Source organism: Sphaeramia orbicularis, chromosome 14 (genome assembly GCF_902148855.1).
Source record: "Sphaeramia orbicularis chromosome 14, fSphaOr1.1, whole genome shotgun sequence".
NCBI classification, from domain to species: Eukaryota; Metazoa; Chordata; class Actinopteri; order Kurtiformes; family Apogonidae; genus Sphaeramia; species Sphaeramia orbicularis.
Window position 1 is genome coordinate 22,896,340 of NC_043970.1, and position 24,343 is coordinate 22,920,682.

A 24,343-nucleotide genomic window follows, 5' to 3' on the forward strand; every position below is an offset into this window, starting at 1 on the left:
TTTCTAAAGATATGTTTTTTTTTTTTGCTCAATAGCTACAAAATCCTGGAAGATGAATGAACAGCTTGTTCACAGAAAAAAAAAAAAAAAACAGTCTGGAGAAACGCAACGGATGAAAGGACTGAAAAAAAAAAAGCCTACATGACACCACGAGAAACTAACTTGACATGTTCTGGGAGCATTTTCTACAACTGGTTTCATAACTATGAAGAAATGCCAGTATTTCCACTTCTTCTTTCAGTTTATAGTTATTTTTTTGTAAAATGCAATAGAGAAATGAATAAAGTTGTTGGTGAATGTTGAAAATGTTGGTGATTAGAGGAGTCACAGCAAAATATACTAATTTCAGCAAAAAGTTTATATAAAGGCAATATTTTTTGTGCGTTTTGGTGTTTGTGTTGGAAATTAAACCATTATATTGTCAATTAGAAAAGCAGAAAAGAAATAATCAATGTTCAGAATCAATGTTGTGGTTGTATTTTAGCAACATTAAAATACAACCACCAGAAACACAACCCAGGAACTCTGAAACAAAAATAAAAATCCTTTATTACTCACAGGGCCTCCATTACCAACATGTTTTTTTCTTCAACCTTTAATGCTATTTTGATGATAGTCACTAAGCTTAAAATGTTTTTCATCTTTCTTGTTCCATTTAAAACATGCTTTAGATGTACTTAAGTAGTAACTAGTGAGATTACATATTATATTTTAACAGGATAACTAGACACATGTACCAATTACATTTCAAAAGTAACCCTAGTTTATTGTATATTTCTACTTTTAAAAACACTCATCACTTTATGACCTCTTTGTAGCTGCTGCAGATATTTCCAGTTCAATATGTGCCAGTAAAGCTTTTACTCTAATTTTCTGACAAACATTCAGGTTAGAGGTATCTGCAGTGATGCTGCAGAGAGCAAATTGGTATCTTTTTGCGACACTGAGGCTGCATTAAGAGGCTGAGGCTCCAAGTAACTTCCAATTTACTCTTGAGAAGTCAAGGCTATTAGAGATAGAAACTGGTGCAGACAGGACATTTTACCAACTATTGGTACCTGTAATCCATGGCTCTGATAGCAGCCAGTGTCAGGCTTCTCAACTGGAATTACTGACTTTGAGGGAACAGAATAGCTCATAGATAAAAATCTCTGCCACTTTGCGAAAGGATTTTTTAGGTTGATGCTTTTATTAATAGGTATTTATTAGTCTGACTTAGATGTTCAGTTATCCAGTTTGTAATTAATTCAAGGACTGTCTACTTCCAACACTGTTCAATATATACATCGGCTAAAATTTACTTAGGGGGTCAAATGAGTGTCCATTTTTGTCAAAAAAAAAAAAGTTGTAAGAAATGCATTGAACTGTGTTGAAATAATGCTAATACATTTGTGCACAGACTACTGATATTATTTGACAGTGGAAGCTGTATTTTCAGAAATATTGGATTTGGAATAGCACGTGTATGTGAAAACTTTTGCTGGTGGACGGACGTGACATTACCCATGATGATCTGGTCAGTACCAGTACTTTATTAGGAATAAACTTATATACTTACTATTGCTAATTCTCCTCTTATTCATAAATGTTAGTATTGTGGATCTAAAACAATAACAGCTGACACAAAAACACAAAATGTGGCAGTGGACGGATGTGACATGGTTGTTACAGATCCCATCATACTGATGCTCAGCAGCCATGTCACCGTTTCCAGAAATGATCCCTGTGCAAAAACCAGTATCAGAATTATTTATTGTATAGTTTATCATCATACTAAAGAGTAAATAACAATATAGAATTGTTATTTCTTTATAAAAATGCTTATTATTAGAAAACTGTTGATTTAAAAAGTGACATGTGACATTCTTAATGTATGTATTGGCGTAACATAAGCAGGATGGATCAGCACCATACTCCATATTGCAACCTGTAAAAATAAAACGTGATATGTAGTATATAATCTTGTAAGAAAAATTGGGGAATCTAAAAGAATAAAATGTTAGTTTTTCAGGTAAATTCAGTTAAAATATAACTTGGCCATTTGTGACATGAAAATATAGCATTAATTGTGATGAAATTGGACATTTTTGACCTGAAAACATAGTTCATATGACCATCAACATGTTGCAACAGAACTGAAATCCTGTAAATTTGCATAACTTGCATTTACCAACACAAAGTTCCTTTGGGGATTCACTTATATTGATTTCTTATGCACAAAGACATAAATAAGAACTCTAAGAAAATTTTAGCCGACATTTATTTATTTATTTAGTTATTAATTAATTAATTAATTAATTAATTAATTAATTACCAGCTCCACAATTTTAATATTGTATCAGGCTTTAACCTATAAAGACCCAAACAGCCATGGGCAACCAAATCACCTACTGATGTAAAATGTTTAATAACTTCTCAACCACTAAACCTGTAATAGTTGAGGTAAAATAGTCATTCATCTTTTCATGGTCATTAGATATTACATTTGGATGTTCAAAGGCTCCATAGTTACCATGGAAACACCATCATCTTCTACTATATTGATTCACCAGTAAAACCTATGGAGTTTGATCAATAACAGTGGATGGAGACACTTGGTTTTGTGTTGTTGATATTTTTGTAGAGAAAAAAAGAGCACTTTTTCTTCAGTTTTCTGTTTCTGATATAACCACCTTTGGATTTACTCTGAGCTTTAATGAACATCTACATAATCAGTACATTAAATATAGAAAAATGTGATTTATACTGAAAGATGTACAATACAGAAGATAATATGAGAATAAATGATGATAAATCACTTGAGAAAGGTTAAATAGAGAGAAAAAATCATTTGGGAACTAACATAAAAGTAGCCCTGGGTCTTAAATACATTTGTGAAGAAAAGTATTCAAAGTAAAAGGTCCAGAGTGATAAACAAAGGAAAAGAAGACACATCTGATTGAATGAATGTGTAAATGACAGAGACTTTATTTGAATGACCAACTGGAATCACTTTTATTGTCAACAGTACATACACACAAACTGGAATACAAAAGTTTGTCCCTTCTTTACAGTGCAGTACAGTAAATGCTACAGTAATACACACCTCCCATACTTGAAATGAAATATGACCAATTATAGAGTTATAATACTTTCTTTTGGGTACTTAATAAATGACCCAAAGTGACTTCATGCAAATCCTCTTTTTTACTTGACTTATTTTTTATGTATTTATTTATTTTTACAAAACTTAAACTCGTTACAGTTGTTGAAGGGGAGTGAATTCAGCATACCCTGTTAAGATTATTCTTTTCAAGTGTTACAATGGATGACTTCCAAACCTAAATACACATTTTTCCAAGATCTTGCTGATCTTGACAAACATCGCATTCATCCCAAAAGCACATTTATGACGCTTACAACTCACTGAACATGGTCCAAGATCACAACAGGTCTTAAAAAACACAGCGCAAAGACGAACACGCATCCTCCTCAGCGGAGGTAATAATAACATCCCAGTGTAAATTCATACATCTTCACAAACCAAAACCCTCACGTCCCCTGATTATCGTAACTGGAATGATCTGAATGGGTTGGAGAGGGAGGCTTTTCAATGACGCCTCCAAAACCTGCATGTGTTTGTGGTAAAGTGGGATACATACGTTTTCACTCATGACAACACTGAGAGGTGATCATACATGTTTAACAAAAACGCTACTTCACCTGCAGATCGCAACTCCTCCAGCAATAAGCAAGCAAGAACTTCTACGACAGCTCACGTCCACGATCTGGTTCAAAATGCTTTTGAGAAAAATAAAATGGCAGCTTCACCCACTAACATATAATCTAGCAAAACTACCACATAAAGAATTGAAAGTGTAACAAACGTGGATCAGTAGTGACGTTTGCCGACTCCCATTTCAGTCCTTAAACACTGCAGTTACAAAAAGGCAGCTTGAGAAGAAAACATAATCCCTCATAAACTCAGTAACTGCTTCCTGGAATCCCAAAAAAGCCTCACCGACTTCACATTACAAAACTATTAGCCTTAAAATTCCAACTACATTTGTGCATGCAAGCATGTATGCAAGCCAACTACAACACTAAACGAAAAAAAAAAAAGACACATACTGACCCTGAAATGCTCACTTGTTTCAGTGAAACAGATGGAAGTTTTAAAAGACGCATTAAAATGATGATATAGAAAAAAAAAATCCCCACAGTACAAGCAGGCATTTTGAGTGAAAGGCTGTGTTTGTGGGTTCTTAGTCAACTTTCTTGCCGCGCAGTCGCATGGCATCCAGCATGGATCTGCACACGGAGCCGGTGTGCTGTGACAGAAACGTAAGCACCTTCCCGTGGATGAGGGTCAGCAGGGTCTGGTGTCCCGTCGCCCAGACCCGGTACCAGGGCCCGTAAAAAGGATCGGACACGGCCGGGCAGAGCATGTTGTTCAGGTTGACCTCGGTCACCTGAAAATCAAAAACAAAGGGGTTGAGTGAGCACAAAATGATTATAAAACCAATCAGAATAACAAGCAGCTGGATAATGAGGTTTTAAACGAAGGGCACGGCGCTCTTCACCGTACGCATCTTCATTATCATTCATTTCTGCTCCAAAAACCAGCAACGCAACGACTGAAAGATCTGAGTCTGTAAATCCTTGAACCATTTGTTCTAACTCACTAATTCCATCATTTTCTCATCAATGTTTGTTTTTGTGGCTGTATGAATGTTATTTACAATTTTCAACATTTACAGATTTTTTTGTAACTGCTTCATCCACTTTACATGTACAAACTGTGAGAATAAAATGTCATAAATACATTTTACAATAAGAGTTTTATGCTTATTAAACTCAGTTTCATGATTGTTGTTTAATGAGAAGAACTGAACTGTAACTGTGACTGATTCTCTATAAAAGGTCTTTGTTACCTGTAATGCGGAACTGTGAAATGTTTTTAACTGAGCAGCAGTAGTTACAGTTTTTTTTTTGTTTTTTTTTTATCCCAGTTAGCCTTAAAAAGTCACTCAAAATCTCAGCCTGAAATCCAGTCCCTAATTTACAGCGACTGAACCAAATAAACGTGTTACATCACAAAAAGCACATTAAATTTGATGTAATCAGCCACAAAAGGACAAAAATAGCAAGCAAACCTTAAACTTAAATAAACCTGTATAACACAGTCTTGACAAAATAACAACCTTTACAACTCATAATCTATCAAAGTACAATCTGCACTGGATTATTTCATTCTCATTAATCTTCCTTTGAGTAAAATCTTTGGCACAAGTAAAAGTGACGGCAACAAATGACCAACGCAGTCCCAATGTCCACCATGAACACAAATTAGGACATTTTGAGCCCTTAATGGCCACTATCCCTCTGTGACTTTATTGGAGGAAATCAGACAGATTTCACAGTGAGGAAGTTAAACATGGGATTCACCGTAAACGGCATTTGCACAGGTACAACAAAACACTACATTAACTAGAATTTAAGATGATTCATAGAAGACAAGCAGGGGAATTATGTGATCTAATTAAACAACATTTTTATTTTCTAATACTGTTAGCACTAAAATAAGTAAACTGATTAATCTGGTTATGAAACACTACTATCTGACTATTTTTGTCATGGTGAGCCATACGTCAACTGATTTTATTGTTCATGTGACATGCAGTCGAGTACTTTCCGGTTTCTTTTACACCATTTCAAGCCTTCGCAGCCTCTCCCACTCAGCCACTTAGCGGCTGACATCAGTAAAGCCTGTGTGGGTTTCATGATCAGGGTTTAGGGTGGAGTTTGGGAGCGGGCCACTGTGTTGTGCATTTGTTGCAGTATCGCATGAGCCCAGCAGAGGGTAGTATCTTACCAGGCCCAGAACCTGCAAGAAGAGGAAATGATAGAGGAAGAGGATGCCAGTGGAGAGCAGCGCCCACCACATGTCCCCCAGGGGCTCGGGCTTGTACACACCTGCAAAAAACACACACTCATTAAAAAAATATGTAACCGTCAGTAGGTTCAAGTGAGATCAAGTACTGAAATGTGCAAACTAAGGCCACCTGCTTTTCTCAGACAGAGAAAAACACAACTATTTCAGTTGACTTCCCTTTTCATGTGATTGTCATTGTAACTGACTGTGAAGACACAGAGAGGAAAGAGTGATGGTGAACCGGCTCTTCCTGTTTCCTCACTGTGGGCATCGCATGTGTCCTGACTGTATCAGTTAAACAAGAACAATGCATATTTCCTTTTGTGAGGCTCCAGTGTAACATTACTAACCAACAATGAGGTACTGTGGGGAGACTTCTCACTATTGTGCTTTGACACAGTATTAACCACATTTAGCTAGTTTCTATAGAGGCAGGGCACACTATATGTTTTCTGAGCTATAAATGAAATTATATAAATTATTATATAAACTCCTGAAGTGAAATACAATAATACTGGTGTTAATATTTATAAGAATGCTTAAACATGGCTCAGCGCAGCACTTATACTTTTTAATGATAACTAAAGTTGAGCATTAACTGTTTGGGTCTTTTATGTCGTAAAATTCGGATTTAAAAAAAAAAAAAAAAGAATGTTATCATCCCCCAATCAGAAGAGTTTGGCTCACCTACCAATCTGAAACCAGTCTATTCTGGATGGGGAAATTAAGCTAATTTGTTATTGAATTAAACTGAAATGCTCTGTTCATTTTGTGTGCACAAATGACACAAATACACCTTTGGCCTGCATATATATACATTAAAAAAAATAAAAATAAAATTATATATATATATATATATATATATATATATATATATACATACATATACACACACACACACACACACACACACATATATATATATATATACACACACACACACACACACACACACATATATATATATATATATATATATATATATATATATATATACACACACTTTTTTTTTTTTTTTTTTAAGTGCAGTGTTTCATCTACAAATTGGTCTGAGTCCTAGGACTCAGTTCCCTACAAAAGACTGAGTCCTGATTTTTTGTTGAGTCCCACTGCTAAACTATTGAGTCTCGAAATAAAACTTTAATTTTAAAAAGTACGCTGTTTCATCATCTTCATTTTCCCTATCAAATCATTCACAATATCACACATATACACCATTTTACACACACATAAACAGAAAGTCAAACACAATCATATTTTCCTGAACTGTTTAATGAACTGATGTAAATATTCTGAAAGAATGACGATTTTAAAACATGTTAGGGTAATATGATACAGACTGGTCAGCCCTTACTGATTGACTGTTTTTTTTTTTTTCTAACAGATGTTTCTATTCATATTTTATCTTTTGACCCTGAGATGGTTGTGGTAATTTAGGATGTTGAACTGCAAAAGTAACTCAATGACAAAAACAACTAACCGACCAAGGCAGCAAGTCTATGAGGTAAAATAGCTGTTTTTATAAAGGGAATCTGGTGGCTTTGAGGACAACATTAGAAACCCTTTCAATTCCCTCTGAGAAAGGCCTGTCTGAAGGCAAGTCTACATCATATGGACATTTTCAACATGAAGGAAATGCTCAAATGTTCGGGGTTAACCTTGTCACTTCCAAATATATCTTTACAGGGCCTTCCCTATCATTACAAGGTTCAGGTGCAGCCACCTAAGCCAAATTCATATCAAATCTAAGTAGAGCACTTAGTAAAATGACTTTTTGTTGGTCTAATGATTATAGTTAGGCACCTATACACCACAGCAAATTTTATTTTTAAGCTTTTTGGATGTTATCAATGCTTTTCTACATTTTGATGGAAATATGACAATAAAAAATAGTTAAATTATGATAAGTTATATATATTTTTCTATTGAAAATGTTTAATTTTCTTGTCAAAGGACCTCCAACCTCAACCATGCTAGAAACAAAACCAGAACCCAAAAACACCTTCTGAAAATGACGTGGATATCCTGCTTAATGCCTGCAGGTTGGATTGCATGACAATATTCTAACAACGTGTATTGAATTGATGTCATTATGATTAGCATTATTCACTTGTTTGTCTTGTTTCATCTTGGTGAATGCAGGTAACATGTGCAGTTACTGACGGTGAACACGTACCTCCTTTCCTGAACAGGTAGAGGGGCACCAGGTACAACATGGAGTGTTGGATGTAGTAAATCTCTTTCTCAAATGGCAGCTGAGGAGAGAATGAAGCGTTTAAATTCTTCACAACCTGCTTCAATGAGCTGCCAAAGCATCACAACATGATACTGGGCGTTCATATTGTCTTAAACCTGTGGGAGTAAGGACAATGTAAACAGATGGACTGGCTGTTATCAGCTTAGTGTCAGCACGCCGCTCTGATCTATTGATCTCAGGCCAAAACTGACAAGCGGAGCCGAGTGTAGTCTGAGGAAAGTCGTCTTCAGTCATTTTTCTACAGCTTGCGAATGTGTGATGGGATGCTGTGACTGATCTGCAGCCTCTCTGACATTTCAGAGGAAACTGCAAACTGTGCATGTGTGCTGGTGTTTATACTTTATACCTCAACTGAACTGTGAAGGAACACATTCTTTTACTGTGTTTTTTATGACGAGGGGAAGCACATTTTATGATCATAAATGCTCAGTAACAGAATACATGATCACATTAGCATAAAACAAACAATGTGCATGGATGGATTTTTGTTTTGTAAAAACTACGACCATGCACTGCAGCTGCTTTTGGCTGGTGGCCCTCAGTAAAAGCCTCTCAAGCATGTGGGGTTACAGGATCTGAACTAGCATCTTCACATCTGCCTCACTCATACAGCACCGCACACACAGCACAAGTCAACAACTGGAGTTTCTTCAACATTTGACACGAAGACTATAAAGTGTCATAAAGAAGTAATGTCTCCTGTGTAAAAGCTAGAGTGCGACATTTTCTCCCTTGTTAAGTTGTCATAAAAATGTAATATATGGGATCAGACTAAGGGACATGACACTCTAGTGTGTTAATGTCAGATGAGGAACAAGAGGCTTGAGGATGTGAACAGAAGACTGCGGTTACTTACCAATCTGGTGTTGACTACAGGAAACATTAAAGCCAGCAACGCGCCATTCAGCATGTGGACCTGCAGCCTGAAACACATGCAGGGAAAACAAAACAGGTCACCACACAGGTTATAACAACACACGGTAATGTCGGCATTCAGGTTTGTCTGACATAAACTGACATTTCTGAGGTGCCATTGTAAAAGGTTGATTTTTAACCCACACCGTGATCATTTCTTAAACCTAACCATGTAATTAGTAACTATGGGTATTTTCACACTGATCTCAACTTTTGAATGTGACCTGAATTTTTTGTATGTGTTGAAAGTTCCACTAGACTGTGTTATGGACCAAACAGTGTGAAAACAGTTACCAGATAGTTTGGACTTTTGGACCTAATGCAAGAAATCCTACAAGGCTAACACCCCCCAAAAAATAAAGAAAGAAATGTCTGCCACACATCCATCTATTCTATATATAACACAGATGTCTATATAGCAGTGCACTCCCACAACTGCGGTCAGAAAACAAAAATGGACCAAATATAGTCGCAGAAAAAATTAATAGACCATCAAAAATCATCAAAAACACTGGTTATGCAATCAAGTACCAACTCCTGTGTGTACCATGTGACTACAACAGACAGAAAAGAAAACACGGAATGCCTAAAAGCACTGTTTTTGGCAGTACAATGCCATAGCAATTGATATAAGAACTTAAGTGATTTTGGTTATTATCAAGTGAACATGGAAAATGGCTAGATATCAGCTCTGAAATTAAACTCTTATGAGCTATTTTTGTTGTTATCATTATATTTGTCCAAACAAATATACCTTTAGTTGTACCAGGCATTAAAATGAACAAGAAATTGAAGAAAACAAGGGTGGTCTAATAATTTTTTCTGCATATATGTAAAAAGAGTATTTTCAGGTGTGACAATACACTTAAGATAAGCAAATTACAGCAGAAAACAGAAAATAATATCAAGAAAGGTAAATATAACAGAAGAGTAAAAATCTGTTTCCCTCTGGATGTAAGTCAGTCTGCTGTTCAGCTCATTCAACCATGGCAATCTGCTCCACTTGTGAATCTTTTCACTGCCTCACTTCACTTCTTTAAGTTTTTCTACCAGAAAACCCTGAAGGTTCAGTTCTTCTGGTTCTACTGAGCACGGCACAGGGCCCTTTAAACGTACAACTGCCCCCCCACCCCCAATCCCCACCAGAGCCAGACTGTGATAGGTAGTTGTAGCTTGTTAGTGTGGATTATTAACAAACTAACAAATGACTAACAAAACCAGCATTTCACCCCCCCACTGCTTTAGAAATGATGATGGCTTAAAGCAAGGGTGTCAAAGTCATTTTAATTCAGGGGCCACATTCAGCTAAATTTGATCTGAAGTGGGCCGAACCAGTAAAATAATAACATAATAATATATAAATAATGTCAACTCCAAACTTTTCTTTATGTTTTAGAGCAAAAAACATAAATTTACATGATGAAAATATTTATATTTACAAACTATCCTTTCAAAAGATGTGAATAACATGAACAAACTAAAAAAATAAGTGTAATTTTATCAGTTTATCATTTCCACATGCACATTATAACTTACAGATGACAGTGGATCTACAAACACACAAAACACTTAATAACAGGCAGAATCTTGTTAAAATCGTACTTCTCTTAAGATATTTAAGGTTGTTCATATTTGTTCAGGTGATTCACTTTTTTTTGCGAAATTATACTTTGTTTCAGTGTAAATACATGAAAATATTTACATTTACAAAGAGAAAAATGTGGAGTTATCATTATTTATATCTTATTACCTCCGCCAAGGAGGTTATGTTTTTGTCAGGGTTGGTTTGTTTGTCTGTCTGTTTGTTTGTTTGTCTGTCCGTTAGTGTGCAACATAACTCAAAAAGTTATGGACAGATTTGGATGAAATTTTCAGGGTTTGTTGGAAATGGGATAAGGAAGAAATGATTAAATTTTGGTGGTGATCGGGGGTGGGGGGGCCCACGGGGGGGGCCACTGATCGTTAGTGTGCAACATAACTCAAAAACTTATGGACAGATTTGGATGAAATTTTCAGGGTTTGTTGGAAATGGGATGAGGAAGAAATGATTAAATTTTGGTGGTGATCGGGGGTGGGGGGGGCACTGATCAGCCTTGGCGGAGGTCTGCGCTCTCCGAGTGCTTCTAGTTTGTTTGTTTGTTTGTCTGTCCGTTAGTGTGCAACATAACTCAAAAAGTTATGGACAGATTTTGATGAAATTTTCAGGGTTTGTTGGAAATGGGATAAGGAAGAAATGATTAAATTTTGGTGGTGATCGGGGGTGGGGGGGCCCACGGGGGGGGCCACTGATCAGCCTTGGCGGAGGTCTGCGCTCTCCGAGTGCTTCTAGTTATGATAGTATTTTACTGGTCCTACCCACTTGAGATTGAATTGGTCTGAATGTGGAACCTGAACTAAAAGGATTGTTAATATCTTAGTATATTTTTTGCATTTCACAAATTCATCCCAGTGGCCGGACTGAACCCGTTGGAGGGCCGGATTTGGCCCCCAGGCTGCATGTTTGACACCTTTGGCTTAAAGGTAGGATATGAGATCTTAGAAAAACGGGTTGAGCAAGCTACATTTTGAAAATACTCAATTCAAAAGTCCAAACCCCTTTCTTCAGACGTACCCCCAAAGCCACACCTCCAGAGTACTGACACGCACAATGCTTGTTCTTGAGGGTTCACAAGTGTTGCACAGCAACAATTCACCTAGCTCCGGCAGCCCCGGCAGCCCTGGCTCCGGTGGCCCCGATCCATGCATACCCCATTCAGTCTCCTCCAACACCTCTGCTCTTACAGAACAGCCCCAATTCATACCTATCTGACAAACATTACATTTCCTAGTGATTTATGTTGGTGACAAAACAGTTTACCGGTGAACTTTCCATCCTAATATAACTAATATAGCCAAGCTCTGGCTCTGGCCTCATTTCCTGAACAAGTGCTCCAAGCCTCTGAGAATGCACGATTCATGCACGAAGAGGGGTACGCGCAGAAGGGGGAGGGACAAATGGCAGTTGAGTTTGATAGACATATCACCATTCAATCATTTCGATTGGGCGCTTAAAATGATTGGATGGTGTTTTTTCAGTCCTGTCCGTTCCACAGGTGACAATATCGTTTAATTTTTGTGTTAGAGTATTTAATTAATTGGTTGTAATCAGGGTGTGAGGGGGATTTTAAGCAATATAGTAAAAAATGCTCCAGGAAAACATCTTGCACCCCACCTTTAAGTATTACCAGACTGTGCAGGCTGACATCTGCAGTGTATCTGAGTGATGTCATTTTTAAGACATGACGTAATGCTCTACAATGGAGGACAACTGCAGCCTCACTATTAAGAGTAGTTCTAAATCATCACACTTATTACTCTCTTATTATTACAGTTTTAGAAAAAAATCATTATGGATGCATTCATCATGCTTCTTTTATTCTTCCTTTAAGCAGTTTTTGGCTAAAGATTGTTATCCGCAGTCTCTGTATTACCCGGCAACAACCACACCCACACGTTTCTGTTCTCAGTGAAATAATGGCAGAAGTTACAGCAGGAGATTAGCAGCTAGCTGCTCATATGACAACAGTGCAGTGAGCTCCGGCTGTGAACGCTGGTCTGAGGTTGAGGCATTTCAGAACTCCTCTGGTTGAAGGAATTTCTCAGCCTTCACTACACACAAATGTGTATTTCCTATCAATGTGTAAATGCTGGCACCAATGTGACTGTCTTAACAACTTAATTAGCAGGTTTAGTGACAAGTTGTACGTTATTCATGAGGCCTGATGTGAGACAAATAGTGGACATGGAAAAATCACAAGCGTTTTTATTTCAACTTAACACTGTGTATTTTAGTCAAAGATAAAAGTAATTAATGATGAACAGGAATTATATCAAGTAGCCAAAGAAACTTGGGACAACTGGTATTTTATATTTTCTTTAAAAATGCCAAGTTTAATCCTGGAATTATGGTCCTATTTGAGTTACTGTTACACTGTTATGCATTACATTATTTAGTGGCATGTGGGCTGTACTAACCATTATTATTAAACTGGCAAATGTGGTTGATACAAAATGGAACCTAGGACATTTTTACTGGTTATACACACAAACTGGATTTAAGTAAATGTGTAAGATCCCATTGGATAATTACTGCAGTGATTAAGGCCCTGTCCATACGAAAACAATGTTGGTCACATCCACAAAACTTTTGTATCGGATAGGCCTTTCGTCCACAGGAAACTGGTGTTTTCGGTCACTGAAACCACAACTTTTTGAAACCAGGTCCCAGAGTGGATACATGTGAAATCTCCAGTTTTGCATCTTCATCTTTATGACTGAACCGCAACTCTTCTAAAAGGATGATGTCATAGTCCCACCTCTCTAACCTTTCACTACAGAAGCAAGACGCCACTTCACAACAACAACAACGATGGACAACAGAGTAGTGCCTGTGCTACAGCAGCTATTGAACTTATTGGAAACCATAGCTAACAATATTCACTACATATGCCCTTGGATCTACCGCAGAGAGGAGCAACCCGAAGGGCAACCAGGAGGAAGTATTGGATCAGACCCAGTAGAACTAAAGCTTTATGCGCATGCTCCACGTCTTCTCCGTTTTTTTTTTTTGCGTGGGCACTACAACGCCACATACAGGTCTGGCCTTTGTACTAGCCTGGGTGACCGTGGCTCAGGAGGTAGAGCGGGTCGAATCCCACTCTGCCCTAGTCATGTGCTGTTGTGTCCTTGGGCAAGACACTTCACCCTCCTTGCCTCCAGTGCTGCTACTCACACTGGTGTATGAATGCATACGAATGTTTGGTGGTGGTCGGAGGGGCCGTAGGCACGAATTGGCAGCCACGGTTCTGTCAGCCTGCCCCATATGTAGTTTATCACCACCAGAGTGTGAGTGAATGAATAATGGATCCACTGCTTACGGAGCACTTTTTTGAAAACGATAAAGAAAAAGATTGGATAGGAAAAGATGCGGTTTCGTGTGGACGTGACCTAATATGTTTCAGCTGCACCCACTTCTCTTACTCTACCTGATGCAATAGCTTCTCATTTCTTAAACAACCATCAGTTTGATAGAGAGTCTGAAGATTAGACTGTGTTTCAATGGAAAAAAGGTCAAGTAGTCTGATGAGTCCAGACTGACCCTGTTCCAGAGTGATGTGATGAAGTGATTACCCATCATGCATAGTGTCTACAGTGCAAGCCTGTGTCATGATCTGGGGTTGATTCACTTGGTCAGGTCTGCATTCAGCTACATTGTGACACTGTGTGAGCCATAATCCAACTAAAGGTGGTCCAACTAAATTTTACAGCATGGCACATTTTTTGGCCAGGCCGTGTACAGTAAGGACACTGATAAGTGTTTTGCTAAGTTGTTAGGTAATGTAGGAGACAACAAGCAAATAAGATTCATAACATCATCACAAATAGGATGATATTGAACACAAATCTCTTTTTTAGTCATATGAAATCATGATTTTGGCTGTTTTTTTGTCAAATAAGACCAATAACAACAACTACCCCAGCACCTAAGCTCTCCATAAAACCAACAGAAAAAACCCTGAGTTGTATTAGTTTACATGTGGCTTTGACTCGCCAAGTTATTTTGTTAGCTTGTATTTTTTGTTTAATCTCATTTTACTTTGTTTTAGTTAAAGTTCAGTGGTTCCATTTATACTATGACTCAATGACTACTTTTACTGCAATTTAAGTGTTTCATGTTAAAAACAAAGTACTTTTGAGTAGCCTATATTTTTGTCTGGTCTACCTTCATCTGTACCACCCTTCCCAGACTGCCACCACTCACCCAGTGTTTTCTAAACCTGCCTCTGGATACTGTCTCTCCTCCACAACATTCAGCCTCATAATCTTTCAGTTGTCAGGTTATTGACACCTCAGGCTGCATATTGAAAACCTGTCATTTCAATGATCTGCTGTGAACTCACACAAATGTTATGATACTAATTAAATCAATCCCTTCTGTGATTCATTTGTAGTCAGAATGTTTTTCCAGCCCAGATTCTTGGGCTGCTTCCATCTCAGTCACCCTTCAGTACAAATACAGCCTGTCTACTCCTGCAGACAGAGGGAGTGTGACGCTTTGTCCTGTAAAACTTGCAGAGCTGCACTGTCACAACATTAGGATAAATGTTTCTTCTAACCAGCTATTATTCTAAAAGTCGCCAAGTATAAAAACCCAAGTGTGGACCTACATCTATCTCGTCTGACTACGCTTTTTGTCAGACGAGCCAAAATAACTGTTGTGACAACCAAGGTCACTGGGAAAACAGCAGTGCTGTAGGAATGTCAGTTTAAATAAACCCAGCTGTCAGCCGAGGGGCCGCCAGACCCTTATTCAGAAAAGCAGAACAGTTCATTCAAATCTGTATTAAAATGATCCCAGTTATCATAAATTACTGATCAGCATTTCCAGCTCACTGAATATGTTGAAGAATCTTACGGTGATGCTTCAGTATAACTTTGAGCTACTTTCAGCTTTAAACTGTCAAATCAATACTGAATGATAATAATCAGTAAGGATACTGGATCTCAAATACGCAAAGTGGATTCATGCATCATTCAAGATCTCATTACAGATACTGACTGGGATTAAAGCTAAGATGCACATAATATTGTAACATTTCATCACAAACTGACAATAAATATAGATGGTATTCACTTCTTTATGTTTTGCTCTGACAGACCATCTAAAGCACTGTTTCTCAAGGGGGCATTGGGAAAACATTACTACTTTAAAACATTGGTGGTGTTTTAAATGAAAAAGCTGAGAGGGGGCACTCAGACAGAAATGGGGGGCGTTAGTCACTGTTATTCATCACAATGTATAAGTATCAACATCAGAACAGGCGGTGCTTGTGCTGCTGTTTTTGTACAACCAGCATGTTATCTCAATGGCGAATTTACACAGAATTTATATTTTTTCCAAATGAACAAATCATGGATTTTGTTTTACAGCACAATAGAAAATGTCCAGTCTTTTCTGGAAATGAGGTTTACACATTGCAGGTCAACAACAGTAAATTTTAAAATCTGTCATAATATCATTTTGTCTTTTGAGAAAGTGTTCCTCCTGACATTCTCTTTTAACTCACAGCATATGAGTGGTCACATTTACATAAAAAACAATTACTGGCCTGCAGATGAAGTGGATATCTGTTGTGCATGTACATAAAATAACAGTGCAATTACATTACCTTGAAATATCAGCTGATATGATATTGCATTATGTAAACACACTGTATCACATTCTATGCAGTTTACTTTTCTCTAAATTGCCTTGCTGAGGTCCACTGAGAAATGAGGACACACCTGTCTGAAAGGTTCATAAAACTTGTCAAAGTCACAGTTGTGCTTTGGTTTGTTACTTTGTGATTAATTCAGGTAAGACTCGACTGAGGGGTGACTTGATAATGCTGCATTCAGCCTCCGCAGCTGCTCACCGTGTGACTCCCACGGGCGATGGGAGGGGAAAGTGACCCTGCTTACATTTATTTCTGAGTAAATCCCAGAGGCAAAAAAACATAATCATTTGTCCTGAATAATTAACTCCCCAGACCGGAGCTGTTGTGGAAGAAAAAAAACAGGCCTAATCCTCGACAAATTCATTAGAACAAAACTCTGTGGACACTCATTTACTAAGCAACTGCAATCAATGGGACAATAGATTGTAGATGAAAACAAAACCTGCTTATTTTTGTCTGTTGCATTGCATTTCATTTAAGATGTAAATTCATTGCTAGTGCCTCCTATAGCGAATTCACGTACAGAATAGATGATGCAAGAGACTGTCAATGTGATGTACACGGCCCTCTACATAATGAGCTGTATGTAATTTAGGAAATGCTGAATCGATTCTCCCATCAGGTCTTTAACCCTTGAAGACCGAGAGCTATTTTTGTGGCGACCTCTAGGAGGTTTATCACCATTCATTATAATATTATCTTCTGGATTTAGCATTTTTCACTAAAAATTAGGTACTTTCCTATATTTAATTTCCTGATAATGTAGATGTTCATAAAGATCAGGGTATTTCAAGGTTCTTTGTATCAAAACAGAGAAAAATGAAGAAATACTGAGTTATTTCAGCAAAATACATCAGCAAGAATCCACAACCAGTGTCATTTGTCAAACTACATGGGTTTCACTGGTGAATTAATGTTGCAGAAAATGACTTAAGGAGCCTCTGAACATCCAACTGGCTCATATCTGATGTCTCTGAAAAGCTGATAAACTGCGCTTTATCTGAATTTTTAAAAATGTATTAATAGGATTAGGGGTTCAGAAGTTATTAAACACTTAAAATCAGTGGATACATTTGATCACAGGGACCTGTTTAGACTTTAGTGGGTTAACTGATAATATTGCCTTGTTTGAAAAAGAATCCGTTGGCATATAGGCTATGTGTTCAGGCATCATTGGCCTTCCTGCACTCATACGATGAACAATAACCATTCTAATACATAGAAAAGATCAAACCGGCTATACAGACTTGTCAATAAAGAGGTTACCATGGCGTCTCCACACACATCCTTGTAGTACATTACTAAACCATGGTCTAGTGGATCAATATTTAGGGTTCTATTCAAATATTCAGAAACTCTTAACTGCATTTTCAGAATATCAGCTAACTCAAAGGTACATTTATGTGTTTCTATACACTACTATTAACCCTTTCATGAATGAATTATGAGAACCTTAATCAAGATTTTTTTCCCTAAGTGTTTTTATTCCTCTTTAGGCATGAAAAAAAAAAAAAAAACAGTGATTGAATTTTTTTTTTTTTTTTTTTTTATGAACCGATTTTACATGGAGTTACAAATCATGCATTTAATGTTAGAAGCAAAGAAACAGGTATCTACTGATATTCTGTGTGAAAACTATGAGATACATTTTAATGCTGCTAATTTGATGTTTTCTCACATTTTAACAATACCTGCATGGAGATAATATGCAAAAAAAAAAAAAAACCTGTCAATTACAGTTTAATAACTTTTTTTTTTTTTTAACAATCAAACATGTTACTATAAATAAGGTTTATGTAGAACAGCAAATTTACAGTAATGGTATGAATTAGAGCCCGACCGATTAATCCCCCCCCCCCCCCCCCCCCCCCGCGCTCTGACAAGGATGGACTGCTTATTCCCCCCCCCCCCGAAAATCACAGACACCCCCCCCCCCCATCTTGTCAAGTATTCACCCCCCCACACATACCCATGTCCGTGCACTTCCTGTCTACCTCACAGTTTCATTCTGCCAGCAGGCCTGGGTGTTAATAGTATAGGGGAGACTGGGGACAGTTGTAACACAGGTCAGTTGTAACTCTTGCAATTGCTCCAATCAGGAACAACTTAGGACTCACCTAATTTACTCTGCACATGCTCAGTTTAGTCCTTAGTCCACATAAGAAGTTGTAGTGCCATGAGGCAGACACATCCAAATTTGTGAGTGAAAACATAATTTTGTGGTAAGTAATATTTTTTGCTCTAATTATTTTTGTGATTGCATTGTTTGCATTTGAAAGTTGTGTAAATTATATTTGTGAGTTAAACAAAGATTTATGCAACTGTTAATCCACCTGTCCACAATTATCTAATATAACATTATTATATCCTGTGTAGGTCAGTGTTCTTATTTCATATGTCGGCCAATATATTGGTTATCGGCAATTATCAGATATTGGCTGTATATTGGATATCGGCTTTTTTTAGCCCCCAACATCGGTATCGGCATCGGCCCCAAAAATCCCATATCAGTCGGGCTCTAGTATGAATTACAGTGTATGGGATGATACATAAGCGTCCACTGTGTTGGCTAATATGGAACTAAAACAACAAAATCCATGAATATACAAGAGAACAGCTGTAGAATAGCTGTCCACTGTAGTGACCACTATGCATGAAAGGGTTAATGTGAATATCATGAGTTTGTTCACTGAGATAGGAAACTGTAGAATTTAACCTAAAAAAAAATCAGTGTTAATAGTTATATCATGACCTTAATAGGATGTAAAATAAGTAAATAACTTTCAGTGTTCAATATGCAATATTCATTTCTGTGTTCTGCTAGTTAGTAGATGGTCATTTGCTAGCAGACACTGTTGTAGTCTCATATATCAGACATTAGGGATGCACCGATACCACTTTTTCCAGACGTCCAGATGAAGAACTTATATTTGATTATTTGCTGATACAGAGTACCGATATGAGTACTTAATAATACCATTACAGTTCTTAGTTACTTTTGAAAATGTGCTTTATTGTCATTGTCATTAGTCTGACTGTAAAAAAGTGCTGCTACTGACATTTAATGCATTAGAATGAGCGTTTCTCAATCCACCAGAGGATGCCGCTCTTAATTAACCATACTTGCCAAATACCACAAAGAAGAGTAAACTTTTTTGAGAAGAAGAAGAAGAAAGTAAATATTAACAAACATGGTGACGACAGAGTAGATAATACTATTGTGGATACTAATATTGATATTGATGAGGGTAGTTGTCATAAATGTCAGTAGTTTTTCTCTAACTCACACAGTCGCTCTTTGAAGATATCCGCGACCTCCACGGTTCCCAGCAGTATTGCTTCTCTGTCTGGGTACGCACAGAGCCTTATATATAAGATAGTATGATGAGCTTTATATGGCTCTGGGTACGCATCTGCTAGCTCCTGGAAAATGGACAGAATTACACGTGGAATGTACGCAGAGGATGGACAATACGCTCCATCTGTATCTGTCTGTGTCTTTAACACAACTTGCAGTCACTGTTACTTTTGTCACCCTCGTTTATTTTAAAAAATCTCCACAATGCTGACATTACTCCTCTGCCACGTACCTGCTGCACTATGGGGTGAACGTCACGCTGCCGTTAAGTGGTATCGGTGTGTTTGTATCGGAGCACTTTTACGAGTACTACTCCACACACCCAGTATCGGTATTGGTGCATCCCTATCAGACGTGTGAACAAATCATTAGCCTTTTGCCAATGCAGGAAAAATAAACTAGCCCATAGGTTCGGCTTTTGTATTTCATTAAACAAATCACAATCTTCTCGGGTGATGTTAATTGCAGAGCAAAGTGACAGCGCCTTTAAAACTACATAAGGGAGAAGTTGTTTTGGTGAAACATTTGCATCAAGGAAAGTGAGCTAAGTATTAAAATGACTAAATCCCTGAAAAACAAAACTTGGCATTTGCAATGTGTAGTCGCAGTTCAATGTACAGACACTGAAAACTGTGGACAGATAGTGGATCAGAGGAGAAGGAGGATTGGAAGAGTCACCCAAAGGCAGGATTACGCCAATGAAAGTCTATCCTGCATTTGCACTATTGCTTTTTATACAGCACAATCGTCTTGATACTATTGTCTTTATTCTGTACAGTTTTGTGGAAAAAACAAACTTTTTTTTACTTCTATTCTATAGTACCTGAGAAGTAAGGATAAACTGGAGGAAAATTTCTTGTTCATGGGCACGAAGTTGGCCAATAAAACTGACTGAATATGGCAATGGTAGAGGAACAGATGAAGCATTAAAGAAAAATAGAGCAGTTAGGATTTTAATACAAAGGAAAAAAGGTTCTGATACTGGGGTCTTTACATAGAAATCTGTGCACATGGCGTTATCATGGATCTGGGAAGCAGACTGTTATTAGCTTGGAAAGTGAGCATCAAACAGACTCCAACACAAACTTCATGTAAACACACAGGCACACATGGATTTTACTTATTCAACTTTTAAAGTGATTTTGCCAGACAGATGTAGTATTTAACATAATATGAATGTTGTTACTTGAGGAACTAACACATACATTTTGTCAGAAAACCTCAAGCTGTACTCGACATCGACTATTTCAAACTCTACCGTTTTGTTCGAGAGTTTGTCTAACATTTGCTTCTGCTGCTCATCTCACAGTGGCATTTTGTTTGCTGTTTCTGTTTTCCACTTACTATGGCATTTATGTTTGTTTTCTGTATCAACGTTGCGATCTGTCTCATTGCTCTACACCATCATTTATTTACTATCCATCTTCACTGCATTTTATATTTACTTTTATCCTCACAACAACTTTCCCACTTCTGCCGAGTGTGATATTCAGAGATCTTTGACGTTTCCACTTGGGAGTTTTACACCCAAACTGAAAATCTGCTTAAAACACCACCTATTTTTCATTGTGTTGAAAGAGACATGAAGGATTATCTGGGATGTGATTTCAGCAGCGTCTTGGATATAAATAACAAAAGACAGAGACAAGACACAAAGTTGTATTGGCTGTTTTTGTCTGAGTCAAACCCTCAGAGATTCAAGGGTATTGTCTCCATTTTTAAACACTTGCTTTACTTGTAAATAACACAATATCCAAGTGTTTCATATCAAAATGTTCATGACAATCTCACCTTTTAACCAGTTATGCTGCACATGTTGAGGAACAAAGGACTGATCCACCTCTGTACAATAAGAGGTGAAAAAATGTGTGTATTGATCTGTGATTGGTCCTCAACTCCAGATGTCAACTACATGGGACACCAATGGAGTGTGTAATACCAGATTATCCGCTTGTGGAAGCATTTGAACCGCTTTTCTAGTGTGAAATGACAAAAGTATTAATAAAACATAGCGAAACAGTCACGAAAACATGCCGGTGCATGCGCCGCCCAAAGAAGGATTTTAAAACAATCATATCTGGGGTTTGGAAAATAGAAAAAATGTGTTTTGTAAAACCTGAGGATGTAACCTATAAACACTGCCCCCGGATATTCACATAATGAGTGGTATATTATTCCCAAGGCTATTTACCAACCACGAAACGGTGCCGCATTGAGTGGCAAGGGTTATGATAAAATAAAGAGGATTGAGGTTTTAACCACAGCACTCACCTGAATACAACCATTGCTGTTTTACACGGCGGGCATGCCAGCAGGAAGATCTGTTGAGGGAAAAAAAAAAAAAAATCACATTAAAATGGTCATTACTGAAAAGCACTTGAAGAGATTACAGTAAAGTGCTATAAGTAACAATCTGCTTTAACAAGTTTTAATGGAAGTGATTGACCCACAAGCAACTGTAAAGTGCTTCTTAGCCGGCTTGCTGTTCAAAGAATTACACTGAGAAAACAAAATATAGCATTAAGACGGGGGTACTGTGAGAGCAGCCAAGGAAAGCATTAAACTGGATGGTAGGAGTTCATGTACATGCCTTTCACTGACTGGTTTTCAACAGGAGAACTGACTGTGACAAGCTAAAGCCGGCGCTCATGGGAAACAGCTTCATGACTGAGTGGAATTACAAATGTTTCACCAAACTGAATTTAGTTTAATAACCCCTTTAAGACTGCCATTATAACAGGCCGCCTAGGTGTCTTCATGTTTTCGTTGCACTAAAAGTGTCAGAAAATGTCTTTTTTTGTCAAATCTTTTGCACCTTTGCTTTCAGGAGGAACTTCACTTTCAATATCTGGCCATTTATTATTAATATTATTATAAACAATAAATGTTTAAAACGGTGTGTTTTAATAAAACAAAAAAAAATGACTTGAAGTTTTTAGCACATGTATTATCAGAAACAACTGTAAATATCAATAACAAAACTTTTTGAGATTGCAAAAATAAACTTTCAACTATTTTACAGCTGCTCAAACTTGCTTTTTGGTCTTGATCATCACCATATTATGGTTTCATACTTTTTGTTATTTCCAGGTGTTTTTTTAGACTGTGTGGAGGTCTCTGAAACAGTTCCTTTCTACTTCTAATGGAGTCCAACACTGCTGCCGTAAAATGTTACAAAGTACAGCTGCACAATATATTGTTTGAGCATCGACATCGCGATGTACATGTGCGCAATAGTCACATTGCAGGTCCTGCAATGTAGGAGACAAATAAACTCACCATGTTCTCATCTAATTTTACCTGACACACACTATGCGCAGCAATCCACCAAACACAATTGTTCTTAATCAGTTTGCCAAAGCCGACCACGCCCCTGTAAATGGAGTGGGTCTCTGGTAACAACATTGAAAAATGAGCAAGGGACAACAAACAAGAGAAAATCACCGAAAACGAAGACTTGATGCCAAAAAGCAAACCAACGTCAGTTATGTGAATATTTTCGGCTACGAGAAGGATGACACTGAAACACGTGTTCTGCGTCGACAGTGTCTTGCACCTGTTGCTAAAAACTAATTTGTTTGATCATTTACATTGGCACCACACAACTGCTATATCCTCCTAAGTATATTTTCATTTTGCAATATATATATCGCAGGGTAAAAAAAAATTGCAATATCAGTTTTTTCCAATATCATACAGCCCTATTATATAGTGTCGGAAAGCTCAGGATATCACCTTTCCGATGCCATTTGAATTTTGTGGATAGCACAAATAGTTCAGGAGTTAGAGTAATTTGAATGCCGTAAAGTGCAAAATGCAGCGCTGGAGAGACTGTAGCGATTAAAGGGTAAATCAGGTCATTTTCGAACAGAAATGGCAGCTTTAGTTGCTTTATTTTCTGTGTGTGGGGGTAAAAACAACAACATAGGGTATTAATAGCTAGCTTGGTTACATTTTTTAATGATAATATAAGCTTCCAGCTAGAGTTGAGGCTTGGAATGTTGCTTGTAATTTCGCTTTGCACAGCCCCTACCCTACTCAAATATTGGGGCCTGCAGGGCACTGCAAACATAGATTGCTTTAACACATCATCTGACACAGAAAAGAGTTGCTTTTACCCAGAAGGCAAAGGCTGCGACCAGAATTAAGCACGAAGCAATTTACTTGAGATATGTTGTACAACTACCCACCGGCCTTGGATCATGGGGAAAATTTTCACTGAAGGATGTGCTGCTGTTTATCTGTCAGCTCAAACGGACCCGGTTGAGTAAAATGTGCACGTCTTAAGTTTTGTGTTTGACACTTATTTTTTGGGGTTTTGAAGAAATATATTCAAACTTAAGATTTTCTTATCCCAGCTGCCAGGCTCTATTGTATGATGTGTCTGTGATTGTGCTGCCTGTGATGAAACTTTGTCAAAAATATCAATGGACAAAAATGGAAAATGAACATTCACTGTTACATAATTTCATGTCAGTTGTAGACATGAGTCATGACAGGTACGTTGCATTTTCACAGTCAACTTGGAGGAAATCAATAATCCATGTCCTACTTTTAACAAACACTGGTCTGACTGGTCCTGTGAGTTGTCTTTATGGCATTGGTGGAAAGAAACGCGCAGAATAGGGCATTTTAATTACGTT

At 37.5% G+C, this 24,343-nt stretch overlaps 1 protein-coding gene across 1 annotated transcript in view; it reads right to left on the bottom strand.

Annotated features, from left to right (window-relative positions):
• Positions 1-2,943: 2,943 nt before the first annotated feature.
• Positions 2,944-24,343, bottom strand: part of tmem164 (transmembrane protein 164) — a 31,883-nt gene continuing 10,483 nt past the window's right edge. Inside the window, exons 2-6 of the mRNA XM_030154479.1 lie at positions 21,972-22,021; positions 9,028-9,094; positions 8,091-8,169; positions 5,855-5,955; positions 2,944-4,451 (exon numbers count right to left, since the gene is read on the bottom strand). Coding sequence (XP_030010339.1) covers positions 4,245-4,451; positions 5,855-5,955; positions 8,091-8,169; positions 9,028-9,094; positions 21,972-22,021 — 504 coding nt within the window. The 3' untranslated portion in view covers positions 2,944-4,244. The remainder of the gene's footprint in view (positions 4,452-5,854; positions 5,956-8,090; positions 8,170-9,027; positions 9,095-21,971; positions 22,022-24,343) is intronic.